Source organism: Panthera tigris, chromosome B3, assembly GCF_018350195.1.
Source record: "Panthera tigris isolate Pti1 chromosome B3, P.tigris_Pti1_mat1.1, whole genome shotgun sequence".
Classification (NCBI taxonomy): domain Eukaryota; kingdom Metazoa; phylum Chordata; class Mammalia; order Carnivora; family Felidae; genus Panthera; species Panthera tigris.
Window position 1 is genome coordinate 53,002,608 of NC_056665.1, and position 15,959 is coordinate 53,018,566.

General features: G+C 37.8%; 1 protein-coding gene across 5 annotated transcripts in view; it reads right to left on the minus strand.

Annotated features, from left to right (window-relative positions):
- Nucleotides 1–4,346: 4,346 nt before the first annotated feature.
- Nucleotides 4,347–15,959, minus strand: part of AP4E1 (adaptor related protein complex 4 subunit epsilon 1) — a 62,557-nt gene continuing 50,944 nt past the window's right edge. For 3 of the 5 annotated variants that reach the window (XM_007081847.3, XM_042988871.1, XM_042988872.1), the window contains 4 exons: nt 14,876–15,430; nt 13,036–13,226; nt 11,359–11,516; nt 9,616–10,310 (listed from right to left, as the gene is read on the minus strand). In XM_007081847.3, the coding sequence (XP_007081909.2) occupies nt 10,150–10,310; nt 11,359–11,516; nt 13,036–13,226; nt 14,876–15,430 (1,065 nt within the window). In that variant the 3' untranslated portion in view covers nt 9,616–10,149. Of the gene's footprint in view, nt 6,874–9,615; nt 10,311–11,358; nt 11,517–13,035; nt 13,227–14,875; nt 15,431–15,959 lie in introns of those variants that run through there. The other 2 variants (XM_042988870.1, XM_042988873.1) reach the window with 2 other exon arrangements.

Consider the following 15,959-nt stretch of genomic DNA (forward strand, 5'->3'; position numbering starts at 1 on the left):
ATCGAGAACTCCCCAAGGGCAAGGACCCGATCTCATTTTCCAGGACCTAGCACCATGACTGACCTATAAAAGAAAGGAAGGAAAAAAAGCAAAGGAGGAAAGAGCACCACTTTTGGTCAACACTGTTCTCTGTTCTGCAGCCCTGGTCCTTCAGGGATAGTGTTGCTAGAGAATGTGGGGTGTGGGGAGAACCGTGGGAAGCCTCGCATGATGATCGGGCTTGCCCCCTCTCCTCTCTGTGCTTCAGGACTGGCAGCTGCGCCCTCCTGGACCAGCTAGTAAAGCCTCACATTAGGCTTCAGTCAGCTGGTCCATCCCCTGTGTCCCTAGACTCGCACCGCCTGAACTCTGGTCCTGCAACCCTAGGCTGGCTCCCAGCACTGCAGACAGGAGCTGGCGGTCTTATGATTCTACACCATGCCGTGCTGGGAGTAACCAGGGCACATCGGCTGAGAAACTATACTCAGGGGGTCCTCCTCAAAAGTTAGTGTAGCTGAAATAATTTTGAAAAAGATCTTTCATATATAAATAAAATTGTTAATTTCAAACATGTTTATTTAATTAAATAATGATATATGTACCTCTGTATCTGTATGTGTATGCTGGATTAATCTGCTTATCACTTATCTTCTGTGATGAGTGTTTTCCAATACAAAACTATAAAAACAGTACCAGTCATCAATGGTTGACTTGTTGAAAATCGTTTTCCTTTGGCTTTATAGTTACCTGCTTCAATTAAAGAAGATAATCACAACATTATTTAATTTACCGACCTAATTGCCAAATTACAAAAAAAAAAAAAAAAATTACTGTAATTCCTCCATTTTCTTTCGACTAGGTGGACTTCCAACATTCAGAATGGCTTCAAATCTATAAGTAATCAAGAAAAGAAAAAGCAAAATATGTCTCTCTCCCCAGTAAGATAAAATCCCACCCTGTGAAGGCTTGTCAATCTGCTCACAGAAGTTCTGGCATCCTGTAATTGGCAGAACTCCCAAGGGGCCAGCTGCTCCTCACCAAAGCCACAAGGTGTGGAAGAAAAAAAGGAAAAAGGAAATAAAATAGGCAGAGGACATTCAAGGGCAATCATAAAATCCCTCAAGTCCTAGATCTACTGCTAGGTATCTTTGGGACCTCAGGCAAGTCACTTCAGCTCTCTGAGCCTCAGTTTCATCATCAGAAAATAGGAAAATACAAACAGGGGTTTGGGAGACTATAATATTGTTTGGAATCTGACCCAGTGGTGCTCAATAAAGGTGGCCTTGCTGTTGTGATGGCAAATTACTTTTCCTTGGAGGCCTTTTGGATTTAAATTGGGAGTAGACAGTCACTATGGATAGGCGATAAATCATATGATGAGATAAAGCTGAGAGGCACTTGTAGTCTACAAGCTAGGAATCCCCTAATGTAAAGGAGGTTATTGTAAACTACATACTACTTAAGATAGAGAGGACAAATAGACTTAATTTTGAGTAGCAACTCAGATTTACTAGTAGTAGATGCCTGAAGTGCTATGTAGGAAGGATTCTGAAGCTAAGTCTTGAGTCCAGAGGCAGGAGTGATGTGACACATTGCAACATCTGTCCTGATCTTAGAAAAGTGATGGCAAGTACCATTCCTGATCTTCTGTGCACAAAGGACCCACTTTCAACGACTCTGTAGCTAACTTCAACAAAAGACACTCAGACAAGTAATAGTACTTCTTAAACCAAGAAATAATTTAGTTGAGAATCACTTCATTAAAAAAAAAAAAAAATGTATGTCTAACAAAGAAAAATGCCAGTACTGATAAGATACATGGCATTACAGGGACAACTCTTGAGGGATGTCCTACTTCACTGACTGAGGCCCCTGAAATCCAAGGAAGAGATTGGGAAAGGCGACTCTGTTGGAGAGCCTATGAACTGACATTTTCATTTATAAGTTCAATGTCCACAGAAACAACCATCTCCTCTACCCACCCTCCGCCCAAAAACCCTACTATTATGCACAAACTAGCAGTTCCAAGTCTACAGTATTCTCCCACAAAGAACATTCCCAAATACCACTCCCAGGGATGGGGCGAGTTCAGCTCAGGCTGGCCTACCACTGAGCTCTCTGCCTGGGGCTGCTCCAGGCAGAGGTCAAGGCTGGTGCCCTCCTGACCTGTCTGGCTAGGTCTGTTGACAAGTCTTCAGAGGCTTCACAATGATGGCAAGATTTAAGATCCTCTTCTACTCCACTCTACCTTCTTGACCAACACTTAGTGGCCACAATAAGGGGCTCTTCCTCTTAATGCTAATCACATCCCCTAATTGTAGGTACACTATCTTTAATAACCTGGCCAAACCTAAAACATACAGAGGAGTGTTCTGGTTCCGTGTCTACACAGAATGAAACATGCTTCTTCCTTCCAAATTCTATACTAAATTTGATCAAATGCCTCAGGAATTCTTAGAATAGGGTAGGAACATATCCTTCATGAAATTAAAACCTAATTAAGGTACCACCTCTTCTGACCAAAAGCAACAAGGACGAGATTTAGCCTCCTGCCTTAAATAACTAGGAAACTGGGGAGAATATATGAAATCATGATTTTTAGAAATAGAAAAACAACCAGCACAAGACTGATTTCCCCAAGAGAAGGGAAAAGAATAAGGCAAGCCCTGGGACTGTCCCAGCTTACTGCCTGAAGGCAGTTTCCAGGGCACAGGATAAGGAAGAAGAAGCCCTAAGAGATCAAGAAGGCCAACATGGCTAGAATTAGAGATGGAAATAGTTTGTTTTTACCAAAGTGCCCTCATGAGATAGAGGTAGTATCCTTGGAAGGGTGTTGCCTTAATCGGGATAAATTAACCCTAAAGACACTGCTCTGTACTCAGCCTAATATAACTTAAAGGCAAGTGAAGGGGTGGCTGGATGACTCAGTCGATTGAGTGATCGATTCTTTATTTCAGCTCACGTCATGATTCCACGGTCCTGGGATAAAGCCCCACATGGGGCTCCATGCTGAGCATGGACCCTGCTTAAGATTCTCTTTCCCTCTGCCCTTCTCTCCCCTTCTAAAGTAAAAACTGAAAAAGAAATCTTAAACACAGTGTTGAAAGGATCAATCTGATACCAAGCAACTTTACTATGCACCAGAAGAAACTCCAACACTATTTAGAAAATAAAGTAAAATCTGGCACCCAATAAGGTAAAACTCTAGTAAAACATTACCAAGCACACAAAAAGGCAGCAAAATATGACCAATAACCAGAGAAAATGCAATCAGTAGAAACAAACAAAGAGGGGAGCCTGGGTGGCTCAGTCAGCTGAGCATCTGACTCTTATTTCAGCTCAGGTCATGATCCCAGGATTGTGGGATTGAGCCCTATGTCAGGCTCCACGCCAAGCATGGAGGCTGCTTAAGATTCTGGCTCTAGCCCCCTCTGCTCCTCTACCTTGTGTCGCAGACTATGAATCTGGAGTTCTCTCTTGTCCAGCAAGACAGCAGACACAGAATTGAATACAAGAGATGCTGATGTCCGGGAGAAGACAAGAGCCCCAAACAGGCTCTTTGTCTCTGTATTTATTGAGCTCATGAGATATTACCCACCTGGTGAACGTGAAGAAAACAAGATCTTACACACATGCTGAACATAAAGAAAACAATCAGATATTAATCATTAACTTGTGTGTGTAAGAAGCAAAAGGTCGGGGGGGGGGGGGGGGGGCAAGTGGACTTTGTGATATTGGCGTCAGATGGGAAGTAATTTCCTACAGGTGATATAACAAGTTACTCCTGATCTCATTACAACATCTCGATAGCTAACCTCAGGCACTTTTGCCCCATGGTGGCAGCTTTCTGCCCTAAGCTTTTTTCTAACCCATTTATGTAAGTAGAACCTATTTCCCCACACCTCCGTTCACACTCTATCTTTTTTATTTTAAAGAAAGAGAGAAATAACAAAGATGCCAGAATAAGCCACCAAGGACATGACAACAGCTATTAAAATATATACTCCGTGTTGGAAAAAAAAAAAAAAAAAAAAAAAAAAAACCATGACCATGGTGAAGAAAGAAATTAAAGATATAAAAAAAGATCCAATGGAACTTCTGGAGATTAAAAAATATTATGTATGAATTGAACACATTAATAGCAGTTTAGACAAAGATGAATTAGACATAGGAAGGAGACAAAGACAAGAATAATCAAATTTTTCCAGAAGTAGAGGAAAATTCTCCATTTTAAGAAGATATAATTCTCTCTGAATTGCCATTAAAGTTTAAGAATAATGGATTTAATATCAGAATTAGCAGCAAGCAAGGGATAGAATAATCACGGATTGTTTTTTCTAGATTTGGCCTTTATAGGACTATAAATTGAGATCTTAGTTGAAAGTTAGATCTATGACAGCACTATCCAATAGAAACATAATGTAATCATGTATGAAGTTTAAATTTTCTAGTAGCCATATTAAAAAGAAACAGGTAAAATTAATTTTGATAATCCACTTTATTTGGTTTAATATATCTAAAATGCAATTTCAATATTCTTAATATATAGTAGTATTTTACTTTTGCATGAAGTCTTTGAAATCCAATATTTATACTTAAAACACATTTCAATTTTATACTGAAAACACATCTCAATTCTGACTGGCCACACTTCAAGAACATCCAGATGAAGAGGTACATCAGGCAAAGTCTGAAAGGGTCCTGAGCACAGGAACTTCTGTCCCCATGGAAATGGGATGCCTCACCCACATGGAAGTTCATGAATCCTACTCAAGAGTTTTTCTAGAACTTAATCTCCAGCTACCCTACCCCTCCCTTTCCCCTTCCCAGAGGTAGGTGAGTGGGGCTGAAAGTTCCAACTTGGGTCTTTCTGGTGACCAACCCCGTCCTGAGGCTCTGTAGCGACGCCACTGTAAGTCACTTGATGAGCATGAACTCGGATGTGCTTAAAAAGGCTTTTTATGAATAACAAAAGACACTTATCACTTCTGTGGATGAAGACTGGTCCAATATTTGGGTCCAAATCATTTCGTTTTTCCTACAGGTCACCGTAACTCTTCTGTTTAACCCCAGCAACTATTAATCAGTCAACTAAGATGAAAAAATAAATTCTTAACCTTGATCTATCAGGTCTTATACCTTGATCATCATTGGAGACCAGCTTGTTCCAGTCACCGGTTTTGCCCTCAACTTCATTAAATTATACAGTAGCAATTCAGACCAAACACCTCTCCCTAAGAATATATCACACCTTGCTTCTGTTACTTCCTACATGTCACACAACATAAAGGATGGAGTTGTACAATTAAACAGATTTCCAAGTACTTTTCTCTCACTGAAATACAAAAAATAATCTCTGAGCTCTAGTCTCCATCCATTTAGCACATGTCCTGCCAGACCTCATTAGGGAAAAACTTCCTAAGGCCACCTATTTAGTGGTATCTGCAATATGTTTTGGGGAAGGAAAGTACTCATCCACTTATAAAAATAGTTTAAAATAACTAAAGAAAATTGACTCTTCTCTTGGAAAGAAGCCCGCAATCTAGTTGCAACCACTTAGAAGAACTCACTACATTTGCAGCATTACAGATGCTCCAGAAAACTCACGGTGTTTGACATCATCTGTCTCTCCCCCATGCCCAAGCCCATCCTCCCTGTATCCAACTCACAATCTTTAAGTTCTCAGGGTTCTCTGGACCCATCTTTTGGGTACCATCCTGTCTTGGATCCATGCACCTACCATAAAGTTTCCCACATGATGCATAGGAAACACATTTCCTTTTAAGTAATTCTGCTTCCTGCTACTTTATTCAGAACTGTTCTTTCCCAACTTTCCTGATGCTGTCGGCCTTATTAATTTATAGCTGTCCCTCCCACTATCACAGTGCTCACTCTTCTGAAGAAACATGTAATGCTAGCTTAGCTAGTAACTCTGCCTTATCACATTCATTAGCTATCATTAACTTCACTGATCAAATGTCCACTGCTTTCTGTCCTAAAACCAGTTCTTTTAGATCACTAAAACTTCATGAACATCTGCCATAACGCAGAAACGTCCTCCTCCTCCAAGTCATAGTATCTATCTGTAATCGCACTGTATCTGCAGAGAGATCTCTTAAATGGCATAGCAACTTCTCACAGGACTTAACCTCCAGGCTGGTAAAGGTCTCTTCAAGCAGTCATGCTTCCTCTCTTCCACTAGGTAGAAATTGGCACAAGCTATTTTCACCAAAACCCCTTTCTGCTAACTTATATCTATAAACTACATCTGATCACTTTTCTTTACTTCTAGGAGAGCCACAGGATTGCTAAAGTCAATCCCTAGATATTACCTGGTCTCAGATTATTTACTTTGATGGGACAAGTCTTTTTAGTCATTCATTCAGTAGGCTGAGTCCCTATTACTGAATGCCTATATTGTGCATCAGGCAAAGGAACACAGAATAGAATATATGCATGGTTCTTAACCATAAAAAGCTCATAGTCTTTCATTATGTACACACATAAACAAGTAACTTTCATACAATCATTAACTTTGACTACCAGGTTTGGCAGCAGGCCATCCCTCCCTTGAGGAGTCCCTTCTTGTCAATTACTGCAGTGGGTGTGGTGCATTTAAACCTCCTTTACCTTCAGTGTCCCAAAGATGGGGCTTCAAGTCTCAGAACTTCTTGCCTGCCACACATTATAGCCAATAGTAGGCATAAGTCAGTGAGATTTAAATGCCATTTCTGATCTAGCTTTGTGTTTTAGGATACACACGTAGAGACAGAGACTCACTAAATCACCTTTCGACTTACTGTGTTTCTTGCATCTTAAGGCGGCTGTACGGAGAGGGCATCGTGGAAAGAAAGCACTGCTCTGAATGCTCTGGTCAGGCTAGGATAAGCTGACCTAGGGGATATGGACACACACCTGAGAACGAATCCATGCCTGAAGCCCACAAAGTTCTCTTTGAACATCACACAGAAACAGCAGTATCTTTACTTTTAACCAATTAGGCCAGATTCTTCGAGGGACTGAAATGAGTAAATCACTCTTTTCATCTCATTCCAGTTGCTTCTGCTCCTTTTCACCAACCCTATCAAATTACTGAATAGGATTACTTATTAGCTATTTAGATAATAAAAAATATACAGACCAAAGAACAATATAGATCACTTTGTATTTATTACATATTTAGCCGAATTGTTTTTCAAATTACAGAATTCAACTCCAAAATAAAGTCATTAATGCCTATTAGGTTGTTATTCTCACTTGCATTTTTCCCTCTAAAATTTTAACACAGCAAAACACCTTAAAGACTTGTGAATAGGTTCAGTGCACTTGCAGTGGCTCACAATCATGAGACAAAGATCACATTCATCCATAAAAAAGAAGACAAAGAACTCAATATTTTACAATATTACTGACATGAAACAAAATAAGGGAAAAAATACAATACTGCATTTTCAGCACAACTGTTTTTTGGTAGAGGATAGCAGGTTACTATTTAAATAGTGCCCCTCTGCAAAGAACATGCGGACACACTTGGCACATTAGCACTTGGTAACTGCTCACCTTCCATCTGCCCTCTCTTCAGAAGTACCCTTACTCAGGGCCCCACTTTCCCTTGAGCCTGATCCGCCCGCCTCCACAGGGACTACTCTGGCGGGAGCCTGATCCTTCTTCATTCACCTGCTCTTAAGGTTTTGCCGTCTGCCCTTTATTCTCCCCCAGAGTCACACCTGCCGCCACCTGCACTCTCAGTGAAGGTGCCTGGCACAGAACTCACACGCTGAGCATCCCCACCACAGCTCTACTCCAGATGTTGCCCCTTCACTTTAAACCATGACTGTAAGGTAAAGAGGATTATCTGCCCACAAAAATCATGCTCCCTACTTTACAGTCACGTCTTCCTGCAATGCAAAAAAGGTTGGTGATGCCTGATTTAGAACTTAAAACACTGAATTAATTTAGGCAGATACACACTGCTCCGAAGTTCTTTAAAATTTACTCTTTCCTACTGTTGTTTTAAAGCCATAAAAATATAAAAATTGTAAACATTCTACTAAATGTTTCAGTGGAAACTCCATTACTCTACTTTTTATTTAGTGGATTCAGAAAGAACAAAAGTGACACTATGTTCCCTTTGACAAGCTAAAATGATGCTCCCGGCCCTAACCTACCATTACACATCTCCCACCATCAGACAGCTCTGTTGGCCAAGCCATGTTAATAACAACTGCTGTTGCCATTCACGACCAACCTTTTAACAAAGCAACAGAGTAGCCCATTGTAATCTCTCCTAGATAGTCATCCATCTGCTTGCTGGGCACCTTACACACACTGCGCTACACTCAGCCTAGCCTTGGTGATCATGCACACACACAGAAGTAAGGACACACAAAAAAATGGAGCACCTCCTTTGCCACATACTGTATTCCTCTACAAAGTGAGAGGGTACTTCCTAATTTTTTGTCAGAGTAACAGCAGAATCGGGGGTTGGGGAAGAGGGGTGCTGTTGACAGAGGCAGAAATAAAGAGGAAGCTGGTAAGTCTAGCTACCAGTGTCCACCACATCCAAGAGAGCGCATTCTCTTCACATGACGCTGCTGGGAGCATAAAGATGAATCTGACCTTCTATTCAAAAGTGAAACCTACTCAGGAAATTCTAGTCATTTATCATTGCTTTCATAGCAAGGTTTTACTGTATGTTTTTAAAAACATGAAATTAACAAGAAGTGACATTTTTAAAAATGGGTAACTTTAAAATTAGTTTTTAAAAACAGTGCTTTTGTTTTTAGGGAGAAAAATGCTAGACACAAAAAAGTAATAAAACCTAACAGCTCTAGGGAATCCCTTTAGTATCTTTATCGGTTATGATTAATGAGATAATTTAAACCAGAATTCCACACGTAGGTGATAAACAGTACCAATTAACCAGAGTATTAACTGCAATGACTTAAAACTGTATTACCTGAACAGTCTCCATGGTGAAGTGCCAGAAAAAGTGAAATAATAAATATTTTCCACAGCACCATAAGATTTTATAAAATACTTACTATTTCAGTTTTTAACTTTAATGTACAATCTCAAGATTGTGGTCCATTGGTCATAGTAGGCCTAACTTCTTCTTTCACTGACAAGAATTCTGACATAGGCCATAAAGGCACAATTACAACATGAAAATGATGTATCTTACTGAAGAATCTGTACAGTATACTTAAGCAGTCACTGTTGTGGTTGTATCCATTGAGTATTAGCAGATTCAAAAGCCAGGAAAGATGGTTTTTCCATTTATACTCACAAAATTTAGTTTGTCAAAAGGACCTAAATGGACCTAAATGGTAACTAAGATAGTTGCCATAACTACAAAGTCCTTTTATATCTGTTTTAGTATTCTGTCCTCTTATGGGTTATGTTTTTATATGACAATATTTTGTAAATGGCTCTGGGTTTTTAAAATAAGAATACATTTAAAATAAGGATTCATTTTGAATTTTAAAAATAAGTTCAAGTGGAAAATGGACAAATTCTGTAGCTGAATTATCTGCAATTATGTGTAACAAGTTATCTACAATAAAAACTATATCACAGATTGAATCCCCCCGATATCCAGCATGCTCATGGATCTCCTAAACTGTTAGTGTGTGCTGTGCCAATTTATTTCAACACTGATCCAAGCAAAACATAATTGAAAGTAATGACTTCCCTATCGAAAAGCTTACACTGCATTCCAAAGCCAAATACAAATTAGGTTTGGGATGATCAATGCCATGTCTCCCCCCGACTCCCCCACCATTAATGCAGAGAATGGAGACTTGGCTTTACTACAAATCAGCTAGCACTAGAGTAAATTTGCTATAAAATTATTTATAACAAAATAAATATTTTCAGTCCCTCTACACTAAGTGACATATAAATCATTAGCAGTTTATAACATTAGTTCAGGTCACTTTTGTGAGACCCAAACATACTGTACAATCCTGAGTAAAAGGTTAAGGATACAGTTTCTTAGGGATCTTTCTTGATCAGGATATCAGGATTCATAAAGAAAACACATAAAACCACAGCTTGTAATAATCCCCGTTTTCATTAGAAGTACCAGGAGTTCTTTTTACTTTGGTAAATAAGTTTATCTATGTAAACCATTTATTTTGATGGAGTAAAATAAAAGCAGAGCTTCTGCTAGGATCCCTCCACTACCTTTTGACACTGATACAGTAAATAGTCAGGAAGAGTAGAGCAGGAGGATCTGAACCACAGGGCTAATACGTCACCATGAACTCGAAAATGCAGCAAGCAGGGGATGGATGGGAGTAGCTGACAGGCCAAAAGCCCTTCATTGCCTACAAGAAAACATAAATTGAAAATTCTTTAAGACAAAAGGACTCAGACATTTCTCCAAGATACACAAATGACCAAGAAGCACGTGAAAAGATATTCAACATCACTGATCAGTAAGGAACTGCAAATTAAAATCACAAGGAGCTACTAATCCTGTAAGACACACACACACACACACACACACACACACACACACACACACACACTCATATACATATAACAACTGTTGGTGAGGATGTGGAGAAACTGGAACCTTTGTGCACTGCTGGTAGGAATATAAATGGTACAGATGCTGTAGAAAATAATACGGCAGTTTCCCCAAAAATTGAACAAAAATTACCATATAATCCAGAAATTCTACTTCTGCATATATAACCAGAAGAACTGAAAGCAGGGACTCAAACACAGGTATGTGTACACCCACACTCAGAGCATCATTTTTCATAATAGCCAAAAGGTGGAAGCAACCCAAGTGTCCATCGACAGATGAATAGATGAACAAAATGTGGTATATTCATATAAGGAATAGTATTCAGGCTTAAAAAGGAAGGAAATTTTGACATATGCTACACACGAATGAACCTTGAAGACATTATGCTAAGTGAAATAAGCTAGTCACAAAAGGACAAATATTGCATGATTCTGCTTATATGAGATCCCTACAGTAGTTGAATTCAGAGAGACAGAAATAAGAATGGTGGTGGTCAGGAGCTGGAGAGGAAGGGGGAATGAGGAGTTAGTGTTTAAAGGGCACAGAGTTTTAGTCAGGCAAGAGGAAAGAGTTATGGAAGTGATGGTGGCAATGGTTGCACAACATGAATGCACTTAATGCCAATAAACTATACAGTTAAAACTGGGTTAAAATGGTAAATCCTGTTATACTTTACCACACAAAAAATTCTTTAATAAAGTCTGAACAACACACTCATTTGAAAGGTATTCGTAACAGGAAATAATAGCTCTAAGAAATCTGATACTTGTAAAAGTTGATTTGTGTTCTGTGAGAAAGCCTCCATAAACACAAAATTGCCTTTTCATAACTCTACGAACCTATAATTTCAACAACATGAAGTCTTAGTTTCTGTTGCAGGGTCTTCAGGGCAGAAGGCAGAGCAGCTTGAGATTCTGACATTTTTACATTTTGCTTCACATCATTTGCGAAGGATAACCAGAGTTTGCCAAAGTTTTCAGTTGAGATTTTCAACGGTCTGAAAACAATTTTTAAAATTAGATATGTCCAAAAGAATGAAATTAATTCTAAACAAATACATTTCAAATGACTCATGGGAATAAAACATAATCATTGTAAATCTGGGCCCCACAAAATTTATGTTTTTAAACTATGATTAGAATTAGAATGCTTACCATCAACCTCCAAACTTAGGAAATACTAAAAGAAGATTTTATTAAAGTGTCAATGTCTTTCCAATAAATCACTCAGTTCTTTTTCTGAGCATTAGTCATTTCGGCAAAATTTTACCAAGTTAAAAAATTTTTTACCAAGTAATTTGATGAATCACTCAAATATAAATATACTTTGAATTTGGGGACAATAAGACACTATTAACATCATGTACAGAGTATAAATATGAAGATCTAGCACCTTACATAACTCAGACCAAGGAAAGGATTTTAACAAATGTATTTTTGAAAATGGTTCATGAGACTGAAGATCAAATAGTTAACACTGGGTCTCTGGGGGTAGAATTACAAGGAACTTTTATATTTTACTTATACTTTTCCATAGCATTTGAATTTTTGTAATAATTATGCACTGATTTTATAATGGGGAAAATATTTTTAAAACATACATAGGATTTTATTAATACACACAGAAGAACTGTTAATTATACATATTGTGCTGCTTCAGGTTACTAATGCTCACCATGGGATATACCTTTTTAGTCAGAGAGTATAAGTTTTTGGAAGGCTGGATTCTATCTCCTACATCACCAAGGCCATGAAAACTCTTTGACAGACTGAGAGACACGTTCTTACTAAAAGCTTGTAAAGAGTAGGCAAAAATTACAGCAGTGTAACACAAGTGAATGTGTGAAGGTTAAAAATTTTTTACAGATATTTATTGGCATTCTGCATTTTTGGTTCAGGCAGCCTTCATTTAAAAAAAATATTTGCATACAGTACAATATATCTATAAAACCAAATGAGAACAGAAAAAAGAAGAATTTGTTTTCAATTATTTTGGTAACACGGCTTAGTGCCTTATATAATGCTAAATACTATATCTCTAATTAAAGTTTAATAACCTTCAGTAATTTTCTTGCAGATCTCTAAAGCTTAATAAACAGATTTTATGAAAGAATTAATCAAATAAATGAAATATAAATGAGAGAAACTTTAAAAGCTTTAAAAAGAAGCCACCTGGAATCTTTGAAGTTATTTCAATTTAAACATTACTTTAATATTACTTTCTCTCAGAAGTTTTCCAAAATTACTAATCAACCCCAATGTAAATCAGGTCCCATATTATAATCACTCATTGTACCATTTACTTTCTATTCAAAGCACAATTCAAAATTATTTATGCATTTATGTGATTGTTCAATGTCTCTTCCCTAGACTGGACTCTCCCTAAAGGTAGGGACTGTATCTAGCTTTGAATTATTTTACTCTGCAGCACCTAGTGCAGTGCTTCTGTCCAGAGAAAAGGCCTAATAAATATTTGCTGAATGAGTAACTTGAATTAACATTCCAGAAAATATTTACCTAATGAAATCTAATAGTGATAAGTTTACAGAAAATTCAAGCTGAACAGAATGAGTATCCATCATCTGATAATTTATAAAACCAAAAAGATTCCCTTCTGTAAAAGGTTTCTCCATCTGTACACTATATTGAAAGGTTTTGATGCTTTCTGTTTCTATTACAGGCAAGCAGCATCCAGGTTGCTCAGTGATCTGTAAACAAAAGTAATAAAAGTATTGAAGAAAGGATCAATACAGACTATTATATGAATGCCAATTTTCTATTTAATTGAATTTAAAAGCATACTATTGTGAGATGTTAATAACAAACTACAGTATAAAAATGACTAACAACTTCACTTGAGAAAAATTCACTAGCACAGATAATTAATACAGTATACAGGTAAAAGTTATGTGACAAATTGCAGTGAAAACCTCTATATAATTTAGTAACAACAACAAAAAGATTATTTGGTTCTCAATCCTGACTAGCACCAGATGTTTAAAACTAGGAGAGTTAAAAAACAAAACAAAACAAAACCCAAAAACACCACAACCAACACACACACACACACACACACACACACACACACACACACCTTCTTTTCTCAAGCTACAGTACACCCTTACTCAACCTATGGGGAGTCGAGCCCAAGCAACTGAATTAGATTTTGTTTTGTTTTGTTTTGTTGCTTTAAGTTCCATAGGTGGTCCTAATGAACACCTACAGTCAGAACTTCTGCCCTGGTCAGTGGCTCAGGTAATATCCCATTCAACACATTTTAGCTCACAGAAGAAATTGGTCAGTGTTGTGAAATAACTATCTACTGGTCAAGTCTCATAACTCCAGCAAGGACATCCATACAATAACGTAATATCAAAATGGCAATTCTCTAGGGAAGAAATAGAATTGATGCCCAAGCACTCAACATAAATCAATGAAAGAAAAAGAGAGCAGACAGTATACAATATTATCCTTCAATATTCTTACTCCTTGATGTTCTGCTTTGCTAAATTGAGAACTCTGCTTCAGTGTTTATGGCAAGAATGAAGAATGAATGAATATGGCAGTTCTGTGAGACATTTAAAGGGAGCAAAAAACCACAAAATTCATACTGAAAATAATAACACACTAACACCTATCAAGTGCTAGGTACTGCTGTAAGCATTTTACAGATATTAACTCATTTACTCCTCACAGTAAAGGCAGACACTATTAATATCTTCATTTTAAATGTGAGGAAACTGAAAGCCACAAAGCAGTTACATAACCTGACCATGTAACACAGCTAGTAAGTAACAAAAGAAAGATTCAAAGCCAAGCATTCAGAGTCAAGAGTCTACATTCTTTTTTTTTTATTCTTTTTTTTGTAATGTTTATTTATTTTTGAAAGAGAGAGAGTAAGACAGAGCGTGAGCAGGGGAGGGCCAGAGAGAGGGAGACACAGAATAGGAAGCAGGCTCCAGGCTCTGAGCTGTCAGCACAGAGCCCGACGTGAGGCTCAAACCATGAACCCTGAGAACATGACCTGAGCCAAAGTCAGACGCCCAACCGACTGAGCCACCCAGGTGTCCCAAGAGCCTACATTCTTAACTACTGTGCTCTGTCCAAACTCACTTTATATATTTATATTTATGGCCTTCCCCAATATAGCTGGAAAATCTTTATTATGTTTCCTTGCCTCTTTTGAATAATTCGTCCTTACTCAAAATAATAAAAAACCTGTCACACCTTTGGGTCTTTTTGCTAAAGAGAAAAGGATGTGGATGAAATTTATAAATCATCAGAAGAGTGAAGAACAGAAACACTAAGTAAGCATTACCCCTTTAAGAAAGAAATAAGGAACCATTCATTGTCTTACCTTGAAATTTTCTGCAGAAGAAATTTCTAAGTCAGCACTTTTCAATTCCAAACCACTCTTATTAGAAACTGACCAGACCACCAGTAAACAGTCATCTTTCCAAATTTTGTAAGAAGACACTGATATGGTTTCATTATTACAGACCTCCACAAGATCTGAATGCATGTGTTCAGAAGTTTCTTCCAACAGAGAAGTAGCTAAAGAGATTTCATTAGCAACTGAGGCTGCAGTGGACGAAGGAGAGTGAAGACCTTCCATATCATCAGTGAACAAAGAAGGTGTAGACAGTGTGCAACTGGAGAGTTTCTCAACGGAGGGCAGTTCTGTGAGTGACTCAGAATCCAAAAGTTCTGAGTTGAGAGAAAACTTATTTAATTCTTTGTCTCCTCTATCCTGCAAAGTATCCAAATAATAATCATCTTCGTAAGTCACATCTGACGAAGAACTAAAGTAAGAACAGGGCATATTCTGAGCACTGGTTGTTTCTCCACTTTTGGTTTCCTTGACTTTTGATTTCCTTCTGAACTTGTGAGATACAGTATCTGCTTTTCCTAGCTGCAAAAATAAAATATAACAATATCTAAAAAACCCATTCTACCAGTCATGAGTTTTAAACATCTTTCTATAATTTCAAATGAACAATTTACTAATTTGTTAAGAGTCTATGTATAAAGCATAGATTAACAAAAGAATCAGAGATGAATAAAATGTTAAACCCTAAAATAATGACAGTTACCTCACTTTGAACTATTAGCTAAATCTTATTTCTCATTAAATATACATAACATCAAAAAAAGAAAGTCAAAAAGTCATTGGTGAACAATTCTAAAAACTTGATCGATTTCAGAATGTTAGAGTACAGAATTGCACAAATTAAGAACAGTGAGAAACCCAGCCATTATTTGAGTTTCCAGAGTTGTCCTGTAGAAGAGAAGATACCCTCAAATACATGGATGGCTCAAACTCTGGTTCAGTTGTCTATGATAATCGTGATTTCATGGCCCACAAGTCAATAAACAGAGAAGAAAAACTGATTTTACCTCAAGAACCAACTGGCAATGACTGACACACATACAGCAGGCAA